Source organism: Mytilus galloprovincialis, chromosome 4, assembly GCF_965363235.1.
Source record: "Mytilus galloprovincialis chromosome 4, xbMytGall1.hap1.1, whole genome shotgun sequence".
Lineage (NCBI taxonomy): Eukaryota > Metazoa > Mollusca > Bivalvia > Mytilida > Mytilidae > Mytilus > Mytilus galloprovincialis.
The window spans coordinates 103,093,514-103,111,312 of record NC_134841.1 but is presented as its reverse complement, the minus strand read 5'-3'; the positions used below and the strand labels follow the sequence as shown (position 1 = coordinate 103,111,312).

At 31.1% G+C, this 17,799-nt stretch overlaps 1 protein-coding gene across 1 annotated transcript in view; it reads right to left on the bottom strand.

The window, feature by feature from the left end:
* Positions 1 to 271: 271 nt before the first annotated feature.
* The window catches only part of LOC143073687 (uncharacterized), a 42,180-nt gene continuing 24,652 nt past the window's right edge, over positions 272 to 17,799 (bottom strand). Inside the window, exons 4-8 of the mRNA XM_076249429.1 lie at positions 9,694 to 12,065; positions 8,202 to 8,344; positions 5,116 to 7,649; positions 3,586 to 3,850; positions 272 to 1,904 (exon numbers count right to left, since the gene is read on the bottom strand). Of these exons, the coding sequence (XP_076105544.1) occupies positions 1,576 to 1,904; positions 3,586 to 3,850; positions 5,116 to 7,649; positions 8,202 to 8,344; positions 9,694 to 12,065 (5,643 nt within the window). The 3' untranslated portion in view covers positions 272 to 1,575. The remainder of the gene's footprint in view (positions 1,905 to 3,585; positions 3,851 to 5,115; positions 7,650 to 8,201; positions 8,345 to 9,693; positions 12,066 to 17,799) is intronic.

Sequence of the window (17,799 nt, the reverse complement as noted above, 5' to 3'; positions counted from 1 at the left end):
GAAAGGATTGTAGTAACGACATTAGGAACATATCCGATATCATCTTTGAAACAGATATTCCATAACTGTCAACGAACTCAAGATGGCGTCTGTAAAATTTACAAAGGGATAATTTCAACTTCACCCCTTCAAACTCTTGGATTTTAATAGCTTCTTTTTGTGCAGCAACTCTCTATCAAGGAAATACAAGCCCTGGAATGTCATATTTAAGAATGTACTTTATAATTTATATCAATTGATGCCTATTTTGAATTGTGATAAACAGAAGACCTTTCATAATTTCATTTCTTTAATATTTCATATCATTTATATATATTATATGCAATAATTAAATTATTATGTATATAAATAATATATTATATATTACATATCCCTTTACAAAACATTCTTAAGCAGTAACAAAACAAAGAAAAACAACAATGGGATATATTTGTAGAACAATAGCTTTGTTATACAATAGGTATATAAATGTGTGGTATATTTGTAAAACAATAGCTTTGTTATACAATAGGTAGTGTATCTTATTAGACATTTCTTGACAATAAATCAATTGATGCAAATTTATTCAAATTAATTATTAGTTCAAATAACAAATATATAATATTCTGTTATATGTTTTAAATACTTATTCATTACCATAAAAGTCATGTACATTGAAAAGAAATCAAAAAAATATTTATACAATGTTTATATGGGAATGTCAACAAGTAAAAGGAAAGTCTTGAATATAAACATAAATTGAGACATAAATAAAATTATTGGGTGACATTAGAGAAATTAGTCGAAATTGTCTCCCTTGTCTGTGGTTCTCTAAGTAATGTTTCCCCCATAATAAACAGATTATAGTCTGCCTTTAAGTACTTAAAATGGTAATTTATTATTGTAAATATGTGACATTCCATTTACATTGATGCCATGGCAATATAATCTCCCACATTGATGCTATGGCAATATAATCTCCCACATTGATGCCATGGCAATATAATCTCCCACATTGATGCCATGGCAATATAATCTCCCACATTGATGCCATGGCAATATAATCTCCCCAACTTCATTATAGTTCTAGTGGATTTAAAAATAATTAAATACGTTGTACTTTTAACGAAAGACAATATGAGACTTTGTTTTATATAGAATGTTAATACAGAAAATTAAACTGAGACATACATCACAATAAATGAATAATATTTTTATATCGTTAAATTGAGACAAATAAAAAGAAATCACATGGCCAACTTATTTATTAGACACAAAATTAAATATAAGTCAAAAACACTTGTGTTATATTTATGTTCACTAAAACTATGATGGATTTCACAGAATTTTTTATTCAAATTTTTTTTTTTATCATCATCTTATTAGAATATACTGAGAATTTGAATATTGTCAATATTTAAATTTTCAACAGTCTGAATAAATATGAGTTTTCAAAGGCATAGACAGGAGAAGTGCATTTTATATACTGACCATTTTGTGTTAAGCAACAGTCTTATATTTCAAAGCTATCGTGCTTATACTGAACATTTGAGATATAACAATGCAGAATTTGTCCATAATGAAATATTTTAACAATTATTCTAGAGCTCTTCGAACTGTCAATTTGACCTCTCCATCATCCAAAAACTTGAGAAAATTCCATGCTTCTGTGTGTCTCATTGTTGACATTTCTACCCCAGCCACCGTAACAAGTTCATCTCCAACTTTCAGAACACCACACTTGGCAGCAGATCCTCCTTTAAACATTCTTTTGATTTTGACGGGAACATCTCCCCTGGGGGATCCTATGCCCCCTTCGATGAGAAAACCAAGTCCAGTAACTCCTTTAACCATGGTCAGTTCTAATAGGCCGTCAGCATTTGGTTCTGCTGTATCTGGTATAGGTTCTATTGGGTCAGGTATAACTAAAAATATACAAAATATATATTATAGCATAACCACAATTTAAGTCTGTTGTAAATAATCAGACAGGAATGTCTTTTTTCTTCAACTTTTATCCAAAGATTTCTTACCAAATACTAATCTTATTTCAAAGAGATCTTTAGATTACCGGTACAGTGTAGATTGGGTCAAATATATTTTACAATATACAAGCAAAGACAATCCTTTCAATTAAGAAAATATGTAAAATGTAGAGAAAGGTGATAAATTAGTATTTTCTATTTTTTAAAGAATTATCTTTTGTACAACAATGAACTGAAAAGGAAAAATTGTAAAGATATAAATTATGAGATGTGAAATATTCATCACAATTTTCCAGATAAAGAATTCGAACTACTATTTGAATATTATTTCTAAAATTTTGAGATGTGCAGTGCAAAAATAATACTAATTAATGAAAAGTAAAATTAATTATAAAAAGTGTTAAATTTACATTTGAAGAAGACAATAACATTATGAAAAATCTTGAGAGTCAAATAACTTGACAAATTCCATGAACCTACTGTGGATTTGATGAGCAATGGAAAATAAGCTAATAAAAAAAATATGAAGAAAAGATATTTTTCATGATCATGAAAGCTAAAATGAATAACTACCTCACTTCTACATAACTATTCAATGGTAATTTTGTTATTAAATAAGTTTTTATAAATCACACAATTCTTATTACATTATTAATCAACAATTACATGAAATCATTCTGTTTATTACTGAATTATTGAAAGAAGAAAATGGAGTGTCTAGAAGCAATTATCCAATTTTAATAACAGGAACATCTGAAACACACATACACACACGAATGGCTCATTGTTTATCTTCAGACTAAAAGTTTGTAGCAAGGCAAAACACAAGCTGAAAAGTAGTTATCAATGTTATTTGATAATTCTCAAAACCTATAGCTAAGAAAAAACACTAGAATAGCAAAAAGTTCCAAGACCAAGCAGACTTACTTACATGTTGTGGTTATACTGGAATGTAGTAGTACATTTATTGGTGTTGGCAAGAGATATTCGGTTATAATTACATTTCAATGTACTTAAATTATAGGATAAGGTCGAAAATACAGGGTAAAATAATCCTGTTATTTCCCCCCGTAATTCTATGAACGTGGGGGAAAGCCAGCAAATTTAATTAAAATACAAATTAAATTCCAACTAATATGATACACTAATAATCCTACAAGTTATCATGGTTTTTCTGGTTTATAAATAACTCTCTGTGAAAAAAAACCCAGAAAACTTTAGAAAAATTGTAATTGAAGTTTAAATCTGAAAACACTTATCAATGTGAAGTGCACAACTTCAATATATGTACATTTATGTTGTAAGCATCTGGTCTACAAACTATTGCAGGAGAATACTAAATAGGTACCAGCACCCTCTTGGAAACTGAAGCAGAAAAGTTCCATAGGTTTGAAAATGGAAGTGAATTCCTTTATGGGCTTGCTTAACTTAACTACAGGTATATAGGTAGTATATGTATATAATATTCTGAGAAAATTTGATGGTTCTAGTAGGAAAACTATGTATTCGCATAAAACAGGAACCTGCCCAAAAAAATTAACAAACTTAAAATTATATAATAACCCAGATTTTCCTTTTGCAACTGGCCAACGATCAAAGTTACTTGATGATTGAAACTTACTCTTTTTGTTTGCATTTTCATCACTTGTAGGACTGTGTGGCAAATTAGTAACTGGTGTAGGAACTGAGTTATCTCCCTTTGACTGTAAACTTGTACTATAGGAGATAACTACACACACCAAATGGGACTCGGAATTCTCTAGCGATTCCAAGATTGCATCAGCATTGTCCTTGCTGACAATCTCTCCATTAATAAGTAATATTGTGTCACCAGTTTTTATATGTCCGCTCTGTTGAAACAGGCCTGAGGGATCTAGTTGGGAAACCTGAAAAATATAATTAAAATCTTGAGCATTATTAAATCATACGATACCTTTATTGATTTCATAAATAATATCTAGTCATATAAGTGTAAGCATATGCACGAAAGAATTCTTCAATAAATAGAGCATTTTACAGTTAAATGACTATACAGGTCAAGTTTTTCAACCATATTTGTATATAAGTGCTGATCATTTTAGAACTTGCTGTTTTTATGGTTTGAGAGGTTGTCCATCACTGAAGGCTGTATACAATCTATGTGTTATAGATATTAGAGGACTAGACAGGTGAAACGATATGGTTATTTGAGGAGAGTTGTCTCATTGGCAATCATACATAGAGAATAATACATGGCAAAATCCGTATCATATGTCGTATCATCCCGAGACATCAATATCAGCCCAAGGGCCTTTAGGCCCGAGGGATGATATTGGTCGAGGGTGATACGGCATGTGATACGGATTTTGCCATGTATTATACGCTTTATCATATATTTCAACAGAAGAGTATAATATTATATGAGATGTTTTCTAATCCATAGCTGCACTGGGTTACCTTCAGTTCTGCTTTTGTCTTGTTTCAAAGCCTTTAAAAAAATAACTGCTCAATTATTTATAGGAAGCACCTGGGTTACCTTATAATCTGTTGTTTTAAAAATATTTTTGTTTTATAATGGTATTTTTTTGAGTGTTTTGTAATTTTTATAGTTGCATTTAGTGTTCCAAAAAATATGTTGTGAAAACTTGATGTTCGTAACGTCACATACAATATGAAAACTTGACGTTCGTGACGTTACATACCAATTAATGACGTCATTCAAAAAATTGACCTATTTTGAGGAAATTTTTTCTTAAGCAAAAAAAACCCAAAAAAACTGACTATGTAAAAAAAAAAAAAAAAAAAAAAAAAAGGTATGCGATACGGGTTTCACCATGCGATACGGGGTATGCGATACGGGTTTAGCTATGCGATACGGGGTATGTGATACAGGGAAGGGGATACAGACTGGAAAAACGCACCTTTATTAGATATACAAAATAGCTGTATTTTGTACTAAATATATGATAAATTCATATATCTCTGATTTCTGAAGAATGATTATATATAAAATATAAACCTCAAACAAATCAGGGCATAAGTACATTTGTATGTACAAACTAATAGAGAGGTACAATTCTATACAACTTATGGTCTCTATTAATTATGGGACATAAATGACAATTAATTACCAAAAAACATTCAATATTTTTCTTTCATAGTTGTGACTTACCACCATATCTTCGTTAGGCCCTGAAGACAGGTTTATTCCAATGGGGGTCCTACTGCTTTGTCGATGAAGAAGTATCACAGAAATTTCCTCATTGTTAGATCTTCCAATGGAGTCCATCTTCTGATTGGCTAACTTTAAATCATTTGACAGCATTTGGGTAGATACCAACAATTCACATAATACAATGTCTTCTAAACAATTTGATTTTGATTTGACAGAAACTTTTTGTTCTCCACAAATGATAGAGAACGGCCTTTGACTAGACACCACAATTAAATCACTGTCTGAACCACTGATGAGAAGGAATTTAACACAGTATGAAGGGAAGGAAACATCAAGTATAAAGTTTTCAGCACTACTTTGAGTTAATGGGACAGAAACATCAGTCAAATTTGATTGATCCAGATGATGAATATCATTGTTTGTTACACTGTCAATTTCATCACTGAATCCAGGGGGAACACTCTCAACAACTATATTATCTATGATATCCTGATTAATGTTTGAATATGTTTTATCTACATTTATATTTGAATTATCTCCTAAAATTGCACCAGTTGGCTGATCTTCTGATCCGTGAGACTCCTGCAGAAAAGAAACATTTTCTGAATCAGAAATTAATTGCACAGTTATATTTTGATTTTCACTTCCACCTTCAGTATTAGAGCTTTCACCATACATGTCTTCTGTTTCCATAACAACATTAGTACATGCAGCCTGTGATTCCACATGTTTTGGTAAATTCATGCAAGGATCAAGGTCGTTCTGAATATTTCCAGTTTCTTCAGTGCCTTGTTCCACAAAAGAATTGACAGGAGTTATCTCCCTTGTAGCAAAGTCATCATTTTTGTTAATGTCTATATTTAAAGTATTAGTAATATCAGAAGAAGGATTTTGTTCAGATATCTTATCATGCATAAATATATTGTCAGATTCCCCATGCTTTTCTGTCTGAATATTATGTGTAAGAATGTCATTTTCTGGCATTGATTCTTGATTAATTGTAAAATCTGAAACAATTTCAGCTTCATGCACCACACCACAAGCATCATTAGATAAAAGTTTGTCAGCATTTGACGGTAATTTATCTGAAAAATTATATTCTGGCTTTTCTTTATTTTCAGCCTCCAATACATTTTCACTATTTATTTCAAATTCTTGGCCAGATTTAACTGATGGCACTGTAGATGTTGACTCTAACCTTAGACTGGTACGATTTACTTGTGAAGAGGACATATCATCTTCTGGTGAACATGCAACAACATCAATCTGTGAATCATCTTTTATAGAGAGATTAAATCTAGGTGAAGAACTCGTAGAATTGCTCTTTGGTGATCTGGGTGATGCAATAGGTGATTTTTGTGATCCATCATTAGAAGACATGGAAGTATCTGATCTTGGTGACAAGGCAGTTGGACTAAGTGAATTGTCTGCCCTTGGTGAAGGAACAGGTGGGACAGATACATCTTCATCATGCAGTGATTCTACGTCTTTTGGTGAGGTTACAACATCAGTCTTACCCACAAAATATCCGGCTCTTGGCAATGCTTTATCTTCAGATGAAAATTTGTTATTGAAATTAAAAGCAGTTTTATTTTCTGACCTCCCCTTTCTTGGACTGAGAGCAGAATTGAGCCTAGCACCAGTAATTTTCACTCCTCCTTCTGATCCACCAGATGGTGCTAAAACCTGAAAATGTGATGGCTTTGTTCTCTCAGCAGCTTTAGGTTTTTCTGTGGGAACATAATCTACCATTCCTGATGGAATTAATTTAGGCTCATCAAAGGTCTTTCTAGCAGATGAGACATAATCAGTTTTCCGACCTGGGTTGATAGAAGCAAATATAACAGTATCTATTGGCTTGTTGTCTTCTGTATCATGGCTGGCCTTTCTGGCAGACGACACATAATCTGTATGATGTGCTGTTTTAACTGGTTCTCTGTCAACACTGACTGGTTCATGACTTTTTTTTAGTTGACCAACAGCAGAGCCGACATATCCACCAAGATTAGGAGTGATTTTGTGATGAGTGGCTGTTTCAGTCTGTTGTGGCAGAGATCTTGGTTTTGGTTTAGGAGCAATAGGTGGTGGCTCTTTTCTTGTACTGGTTACAGAGTCTGAGCTCATGGTGTCTTCTACTGGTTTCTTCTGTGATGCATCATGGGTAACAGTTTGTCTTGGAATAGCAACAGGTTTTGGTGGTGTCTGTTGAAGGGATGATTTTCTTGGAGCTAAAGCAGGAGCCAAACCAGGTGATCTTGGAGCTGCATTCAGAGAATGTTGACTTGTTGGTGAAGTATGGTGATGAGAAGGTGACAAAGCTGGTGATATTGGTTTTGTCATTGTTGGTGAAGCTGGTTTGACAGTTGGTGATGATGGTTTGACAGTTGGTGATGTATAGCTACTTCTTGGACTTGTGGTATTTGCCTCACTCATCATCATTTTTGGACTAAGAGCTGGTGATAAACGTCTTAGTGAAGAAGAACTTGTATTTATTGACAAATCTGGTGGCCTAGATAATGACTTTGAGGTATCTGTAAAATAGAATTTAATAAAAATAATTTGTTTAAATTAAGGAATTTTTCAACATTAATAAAATTACTTCTTTGACCAGAAACTATAAAACATAAAATTACTTCTTGAACTATAAAGCTACAACATAATTGATGGTTTTAACTTTTAGGTATTTTGGTGGCCAGGAAAGAAGTGGACTATGACTGACAAGGAGACCAGTTATATTATTTCTTGTGAATCTTGTGATATAAAGTTGATAAAAGATGCCAATTAACAAACTGTCTTTTAAACAATTACAAAATGACAATATAAGAAAAGGCATATTTTCAAATCACAAATTTTTGCAGTTTGTATTTTTGCACAAGTTGGGAATTAATGTGTTTCAAATATAAAAACTCACATTTTGTATGCAACTTATCTCACATTTTTTATCATTGATCAGCAATAGCACAATTTCTGAGTTAATAGTATTTATTTTCATGATAGTTTGATTTAATTAATTATAAAGATATCAATACTTTTGAGACTTATATCCCTAGTTATGTACATGTATATCTTCTGTGTATTATTACCTATTTTAGTGATATCTGGAGGTGAGACACTGACGACTATTTTAGCCAGTCCTCTTGGTAGTAATCGTATAATCTGTTGTACTTTGTGATCAGGTAAACCTGTCAGTTCTGTACTGTTAATGGATAAGATATAATCTCCAACCCTAAAACATGTAAACAAATATTTAATTATTGTTGTTTGTTAGTATACTCAAAACAAAAGAAAAGCATCAAATTCTATAAAGAAAAAATACTAAACCAATTGTAGTTAATATTTGTAGTTAAAATTGTAGTTTCAATAGTAAAACAAAAAAGTTTATTGTTTATGTTTCGTTTATAAACAAAAGCAGAAACTAATTTAACTTAAAAACAAATATTTGTTCACAGCCTTAAAAACTGCAAGGACAAAAAACTCTTTGTTATTGTTTTGTAATTATCATATGTTTGAAGAGGTTTTTTTTCTGTATTAAATACTAATTATAGATTAAGTGATGCCAGTGTAATTCTATAACTTTTGCATAACAAGCTGCTTACTATAAAATTGAACAATTCCTCTTTATTTTCTGACATAACATGTCGATTAATTATATCAGATTTTTTATTTCAGTTGATAAAACGACTTTAAGAGTACATGATTTAATTGATTACTGCAGATTAGATGGCTAGGTGGAAATTTATTATGTTTTCCAATATCTTTTTCATTCAATACACATTCAAACTATAAAACCTTGTCTGTTTTCCCATATCTTTTTCATTCAATACACATTCAAACTATAAAACCTTGTCTGTTTTCCCATATCTTTTTCATTCAATACACATTCAAACTATAAAATCTTGTCTAATTGCCCCAAGTATACAAATATTGTATGTAAAACATCTGTGCACTCGGTATTGTTTAACATTGATCAGGTATAAGATAACATACAAGTTTGACCTTGATCAGGTATAAGATAACATACAAGTTTGACCTTCACTTTTTTGTCAAAATATAAAGCTGACATTTGCATCAAATTTAAAAAAAAAAGGGTATATTTTCAGTCTAATCTTTTAAAAAAAAATACAGCATCATCAACTGCTATGAAAGCTTTAATATAACCTGGATGACATGCAGTCAGATGGATTTTCAATAAAACTCTGGTTTGACAGCTTGTAAGATTTCAATAGTATGAAAACTATAATTCAAACATTTTAAACCATCAAATTGAATTTTTTTCAAAGCATTTTGGGTTTTTTTGTTTTTTGTTTTAGCAAGCTCATTTTCATAATTTAACTGTTCTGAACATATGGAGTGTAGCTAATGAAACTATGATATGACAGACAATGCTTGAATAAGGTCATCACATGACAGACAATATTGGAATTAACGAAGTCCCCATACTAGTATGATAGACTATATATTTAAGTCCTCATATGATATATTTGTAAAAGGTGGTCCTAAGAATATTGACTACATTTGAATAAATCAAAGAACAATGTTATAAATTATCCTGTTATTCTAATTTATAGTTCTTACCTGATATTTCCATCTTTACCAACAGGGCCATTAGATTGTATTTCTGTCACTTGAACATATCCTTCCGGTCGAACTTCAGCTTTCATGCCTATTCCCAGAATTCCCTTCATAACGCTGACAAGAAATTCCTGATCTTCAGTCCTGACATTAGCTGCCACTGCATGTGTCTTACTGTATATTGTTGATAAAAGTGATGGTTTCGATCCTGTATTTATCGTAGTTGAGTATCTACCGGCACTTGGTCGGTTGAGAGATGATGTGCTGAATGACAATGGTTTAATGGTTGATAGAGGTTTGATTATGGACGAGGTAGTTGTCTTAGCCTGAATAGTTTTGAGAATGCTTTGTGAACTCGTAACAGCAACAGTAGTTTTGTGAACTGGTGTAACATCAGTGTCTGATTTTGTTAAATTTTTATCAACTTGTGCATCTGCAATATTTTCAGCTTTCGAAATTTTGTCAGTTTCACTTTTATTTTGTGTTGTAACTGAAATTTCAGTTTTATGTTCCCCAGGTTCTTGATTTGATTGTTGAATGCTATTTTCAGATTGGTTTTCAGCAGATTTATCAAGTTTATTTACTGAAGATTCTGTTTGTGTTACATCCAATTTACTCAATAGTTGTTCCTCCTCTTTTGCAGGAAGCTCCGCCTTTTCTTCATTAACATCCTGGTTATTCACAGTCACCAAACTGTCAATATTAGGCTCAGCATTATGTACATTAACATCCCGATTATTCACAGTCACTGAACTGTCAATATGTGGCTCTGCATTCTGTAAATGCTGAACCATTCCTGAGAAAGATATATCAGTGGATTTTTTATCGGATTTCTCTTTAGCAGAACTAGTCCACCGATTTGTCATCATCAACAATTGAACCTTATCCCCAAATGAATCATCTCTTTTGACTTCTGAAGGAACTATTGATTCTTCTTCAATGCCCCTACTCAGCTTCTCTTCTAAAAGCTTAGAATAGTTTTCTCTCTGGGCCAGGACAGGAGTAAAAGTTTCAACTATTTCTTCCCCATTAAATTCAACTTCTGTTGGTGCCCTAGGTTTTGGAGTTTTATTTTTCTTCATTTCTGGTAAAGGAGGCGAGTCTGATTTCATAGGGTGAGGAATGTCCTCCTTTTTGACCTCAGTAAATGAGTTCACATCAAAGGTAGCAGAAACAGGTATTTCATTACTTCTTACAATGGTTGATGGGGCAATGGCCTCTTCTTCAACAACTTCTTTGACGAGTTTTGAGTGTTCTTTAATATAATCAGGTACAACAATATCTTTCTTAATTCTGACTGGCTGGATAAGGTCGTCGTCTCCACTTTCACTCTGTGATAAACCATCACTAGAATTGTAATAAAACTGATGAATATTTCCAACAAGGTTAAAGAAATTTTTGGTTTTCTTTTCTGATTTGTTCTCGACTTGTTTTGAATCAACTTGGTCTTCTTTATCCTGGTTATTTTGCTGACCGTTTAATAAATCCCCATTGGTATTTAAGTAATTTGTTTGTTTATCCTCTTTTTGTAAGTCCAGATAATTGTCTTCTACTTCAGAAGGATGTTCTGTAGAATCACCATTTTCAATTAACTGATCACCGTTGATATTGTTTACCTGCTCTAGAGGGCTTTCTTCAATATTTGTCAATGGAAATTCTGCTGATACATCCGTTTCATCTTCTAAACCAACTAATGCTTCAATCATTTTCATATCCTGTGGATGTGTTGGTTGGTGAATCGGTGTACTCATATTAGAACAAGACGGAGAATATTCATTGAGAACATCATCTATACTAGTCCCAGCTATCTCCTCTTCATCCTGTCCATTATCAGGGCTATCAGAAAATTCCATGGGTGGAGGAAGTGCAAAACCCCACTGTTCTTCACTGGCCATTTTTGAATGTTTATTTCTTCTTCTATTTAAATCCTGCTCAAAACTAGATTCTAAATCAGTGCTGGCATCTGAGGTATAACTAGTTTCTTGATCAGATTTTTCAGACGGTAACTTTGCAGAGTTTGATGTAAAACTATTGGTAGAATTTTGGAAACTATTCAGTACTATTTCAGGTTCACTTTCTGAATCAAAAGGAGTCTTTTCCGTTTTTCTACTGTGTCTTGGAGATTTGAGAATTAGATTAGTTTCACCTCTATGTCCATTTGATACGGTCAATGAAAATTCTGTTGGGATGCCATTTTCAACTGGACGCAAAATTTCTATTTCAAAATCTCCATTATTTGCTTCAGATTTTAAAACAGATAAGCACTTTGATTGGTTAATTCCTCGTAAATGTATTCCGTTGCATGAAACAAGTCGATCACCAACTTTAAGTTTTCTGCTTCTTGCTGCAGCACCACTTGGCAACAGTCGTTTTATCTGAAAAATAAAAATCAAAGATTATTTTTTTTATACTAAATTCTGTAAAGGAAATGTAATATTCAGCATAACTTAGATTGATTTTGATAGAAAAAAATCTAATATTAGGAATGTTGGATGTTAATGTAATTTTTTGTTTGTTACCAAATTAATATTTGAGAAACACTTACATAAAATTTCAATTATACATCTATTAGTCAAATTAAACCTAAATTGCAATCCAGATTCATATACATCATACACTTAATTATTCCTAATTTTATACCTTATTTAATCATAATAGATTTCAGAAAACACATTTCAAGTATTAATTTCCCATGAGGACCATTTTAGGGAGTAATTTTATAGATGTCTTTTCTATTGGTGATGACAAAAACGAGTCTTATTCCAATCACTAAAATAACAAATGTTTTGTCTACAAATTTCCAATCAACATTCAAACAAAATGTGACTAGTCATTTAAGAACAATTTATTGTTGATTTCACATAATATGTCATAATGTAATGCAGTTCATTGTCATAAATGCCTGCTTGTTGTCAGTTTATTGCCTCACATAGAGGAAATAATATTATGAATTTGGAAGACAAGCCAATTGTATATAAAGTACTCAGTTTTCTTGTTAAAAACATGTGAATGAATCATAAACCAGGAAACATAACAAAATCTACAACAAATGTGGTGACTTCAAATTACTGCATTAATATTTACTGCTGACATTTTTTATAAATAGTTGTTATCTTGTAATAAATTTATTTTATACTTTTATAATGTGTAATGCTGTTTGCAGGGCCCTGAATATTCTTCTGATGATAAAGACACAATGTGTTAATAATAGTCCACATTGTAATATTAATAGACTTTGTGATTCTTGTACTATATGACTAGCTGTACTTAAATGATACACAAAAATACACAAAAATCATACAATGTAATAATAATAAAAATATTATCATACAATGTAATAATAATAAAAAATTATATCAAAGAAAAATTCATAATGGAAAGTCACCCATCAAACAGCAAAATCAAAAGATAAAGCATAAGAAATGAATGGAAAACAACTACATTTTTAATTTCATTTTGTATACAAATAAAGACTGCTGATAATCTAAATCATTATTTGATATCTCAGATTTTTCAGTTTGGTAATGTGTTGCTTCAATGAGATGTCCCATTGAATTAGTATGACAACCAAATAATGAAGGTTTCCTTACTCTTACAAAATTATAAATCACCAAAGTAATGGACCTATTTACAATGATAGACCTTCTAACTTTGTTCATGACTTGATTAAATCCTTTTAGATTAAACACAATTCGTTAATAAAACACTTGTAATTCTTAGGGGAAAAGTTTGGAAAGACAAAAGTGAAGCTTTAGACAGATCTAACAGTTAAAATTTAAAGAAATGAAATTTAAAATTGAAAGTCTAAAGTTAAATCTTTGTTTCTGAGTTGATTTAGTTTTCTATTATCACCATTGTTGGTTACTAAGGTTGTTTCACAGAAATCTTTACTGTATAAATTGCACTCATTTCCTTACAAATATCTAGGTCATGTACAAATATATTAATTAATAAGTGACCACAAACTCTTAGGTTTTTAACTTAACCTTGCATGTACATGTAGTGTAGAGTAATTTCCTTTAAGACTTATGTATAAAATTCCAGGAGAATTCCAATGAAATGATACATACATAACTAGCCTTATGTATGTGTATTTCTTTAGATTCTCTAACCTGAAGCTGTTGTCATACTTAAGGCAGATATTAGGATGTTACAGACCTAATGTCAATATTTATAGGTACACAAAATACAAGGAGACTAGCGGATAATTTCCTTGGATCAGTTTTAAAGAATTTGGTCAGTCAGGTCAATTGAAATTTATAAGGTGAAACAACACACACTTGATAAAACGAAACCAGTAAAATCCAGCACATCATCAACTTAACATTTTAAGTTGCTTTTAAGGTCTTCCTTAATATTAAGCTATAACTAAAACATCTTATGGACAGTAATCTCTAGAAAAACCCTTCAGCTTATGGACAGTAATCTCTAGAAAAACCCTTCAGCTTAATTCTTATGCTTCCAAATTATTAAAAAATCTAAAATTGTTTTCCTGTTAAAGAAGATAGTAACCACCAAAGTTATCCATGCAACCCCAAAGACCAAATAACATAGATGTAATGTAGGTCACCAACTCAATACGGCCTTCAATAGTGAGCATAACAATACTGTAAAATAAGCTAACTTGCACTTTTGTTTAGGAAACTTCAATGGCTCAGGGTTATACTTTGACAACATGTGAGTATTATATTACTGGTTTAGTTATAACACCTTTGTTTTAAAAGTATTTTAAATTTTGGTATGCCTATTTTTGTAGAAATTCACAATTAATTTATTTAGATAGTTTCCATGATGGCTAGTACAGGTATATGTAATACTGTCTTAGTAGGGGGATTTATATATTCCCCTTCAATACTGTTACTGTACATGCATATAATGTTTTCTTTAAAGTGTGTTGCCAAGTTTTAAAACAAAATGTCATTTCAATGACCTCTAACTATGATAATTTAAGCAGGTGTTACAATTTATAGGTACATTATATAATGTCGTCTTTGTTACATAATGTACCACCAATAACATCAGACATCAAATCTTCTTTCAGACTTTTTATTAAAAAAAAAATAAAAACTTCATTTTTTTTCTGCAAACTTGTTATTTTAATTTCCTTGTCATCTATAATTGAATGAAATACACATGCATGTATACATACCAAATTAGAAAATATCCTTATAAGCACTAAAAAATCAGCCAATCATTAAATTCCAAATGTTCCACAAAGTAAGTATGTTAAGCATCCATATGTTTCTCTTTCATGATACAGATAATTTACCCATTGATCTTAAGTATAAACAAATATTACTACATACACCGGATGTCAATGTATAAGTGGAAGGTTGTCCATCATCGTCAATTACCTGGAAGCCTACCTGTTGTCAACTATTAAAGAAATCTTAATACTGCCATTGGAGTCTATTGATTTAAAAACTTAGACAATTTCCAATAAAATATTTATGATCTAATTTAATTGATTTTATTTGAAATAATGAGTGTGTCAAATTTAAATGATTTTCGATATTATCTTTTTTTTTTTACCGATTAATTACTTCCCTTTACAAAATATAATTAGGATCAAACACAGTGGCATCACTTCCAGGGGGGAGAGATGTGGGTTACAAGGGTTGAAACTCCCTCTTTTTTTGGACCAAATGAAACTAAGGTTCCAACTATCTCAGGCAATAATATTTTTAGGTTCCTTTTGGTGATTAAGTTCTTCACTTGTTTCAGTACTTATACATCCTTCAGGCTTTCAAATACTTGTTCTAAACTGCCTGATGAAGGTAAACCCACACAAGCACTTCTGATCCATAACATTTGCAATTTTTATTTATTAAGTTTTTACATAACAGCATATTGCAGGCTCTAAATTTGTTGGAGAACATAATTTTGGCTTACAATGATGATTTTAAACTAGTCGTATGGAGTCTTGATAAATGCCGAAACTTTCCAATAAATATAAAAATAAGATGTAGTATGATTGCCAATGAGACAGCAATCAATAAAATCAAAGGATGTGAACAATTACAGCCTTCATCAATGAGCAATGATATAAGTAATGTTTTCTATTTCTATCACAAACTGTTATATCACAGAAAGAAGCTATGTTAACCCAATACATATGTGTAGATAATATTAAATTTACTAAACTTTTCCAGTAGTCATGAAGCCTTACAAAGGGTATTTAAGTGAACAAAAGAAGGTTTTATCACTTTTCATTTGCCAGATCTGCACACCTAGAAATAACCTTCAGTTATAAAATCTATTTACAATAACTAAAGTTTTCTCTAGCTAAGTAAAACATCTTAAAGATAAAGCGTGACTATACCTATTTTCACAATAAATTTTTAAATCAATCAGAAATCTTCTATGAATAACAGTAGATATGCGACCATATCAAAGCCTATGTTATTTTCTACCTCATCAGATCTGGGTCAAACCCATTTTCATTTTAACAAAGACTTTTTAAAAGAATAATAAATACATTTCAAAATATTTTGAATCTTATGATATTTCATCCATGAAGATTTTTGGGTTTAAAAATAAATAACTTTGATAACAATTTTCCCTATGTGAAAAATCTCTACATTTGTGAACAAATTATACTTTATATAAACATACGCTTAATATTGACAAAAAAAAAAAAACAGAAAAAATAAATGCAATAGCTAGCAGTTAGTTTAATCTTCCTCAATTTCTTTTAATTTCAAACAATTCATATTGTACCAAACCACTTTTAAGTTTTTACAAATAGCATACAGAAGATACATGTTTTCCCACTAGCATGTATTTTCCTGGATATTCACAAAATATTTCACAAATTCCATATATAAGATAAAGGCCTAAAGCAAATATGTATAAAGCTGAATATTTAAATTCATGGTTCAAGTGTACCAACTAAATCCATCAATATTATTAACCCACAAATGATGATGAACCAAAAAATGTTTACCTTTCTCAGTATAACTGTAGAGTTTCATTGTCTATGTTAAATGTGTTAAAATGGCTGAAAGATGATAACTTAAGCCCTTGTTCAGACAAAATCTTTAAAAAAAGAGATTGCCATAGTTTAATTTCCCTTAATAGTTTATTTATGAAGTAAATGCTTAAAGCAGTCTATTCCATCCTGTATCAAAGATGTCCTTAATGTGACAACTTTACAACCATCATACATAAATAAGCTATCCCTACAGCACTACAATCTTAAGTTGTTTCAATACACATTAATAAAACTTGATTTACTAAGAAGAAAAAAAAAGTATTTCAGAAAAAAATCAATTTTACAGGAAAAAGATGTCTGTTGCTACAATGCTGTTATGTAACATAGTCTGGAACTCAGGTGATGCTGTTTATGTTTAGTAATGAATGACAAATTGGTGATGAGCCATAGACTTTTAAAAAGATTCAATACCAAACACCTAGTTCATATCTTCTCTTTCCAATGGCAGATCCAGGAGGGGGGAAGAAAAGGGGGATGTTCTGGGGGTTGGAACCCACTCTTATTTTTAGACAATCAATGCATTTGAATAGGGATATTATGTTGGAACCCATCCCTCCCCTTAATTCTGGGTTGGGTACCCCCTTTTATAAATAGCTGGATCTGTCCCTGCTTTCTCACAAACAATTTATATAATGCAGTTCAAAGATTTACTCTGTAGCACTACTTTTGAATTAATTTTTTTCAAAAGTGAGTATCTTGTTAAACGTTTTCACCAAAATAAATCCAATTTGATTTGCTTAAAAAAAATTACAATAGAAACAAAAAATTGTAAAAGATAATTGATAAAATCTTTTACTTACATGTTAAACTGAAATCTCTATTTTACATCCATAAACAACCCTATACAAAACACTAGAAGTCAATTTTATAGATATGTATCATGAATATTATTATATCCTACACAAAAAACTTGTTCAACAACTTCTGTATGGAAAGCTTTACGGACAATTCTATAGACAATAGAAATAAATCCGAAACAACAAAGGGAATAGTGTAAAGGCGATTATTTCGCCTTATTGAGCATTGAAAAGGTCTATACTTATTTACCAACAGAATCAGATAACACTTCATAAAACTGCTTGACAAATTTAAGCTTTTTGATGAATATCTTTCAA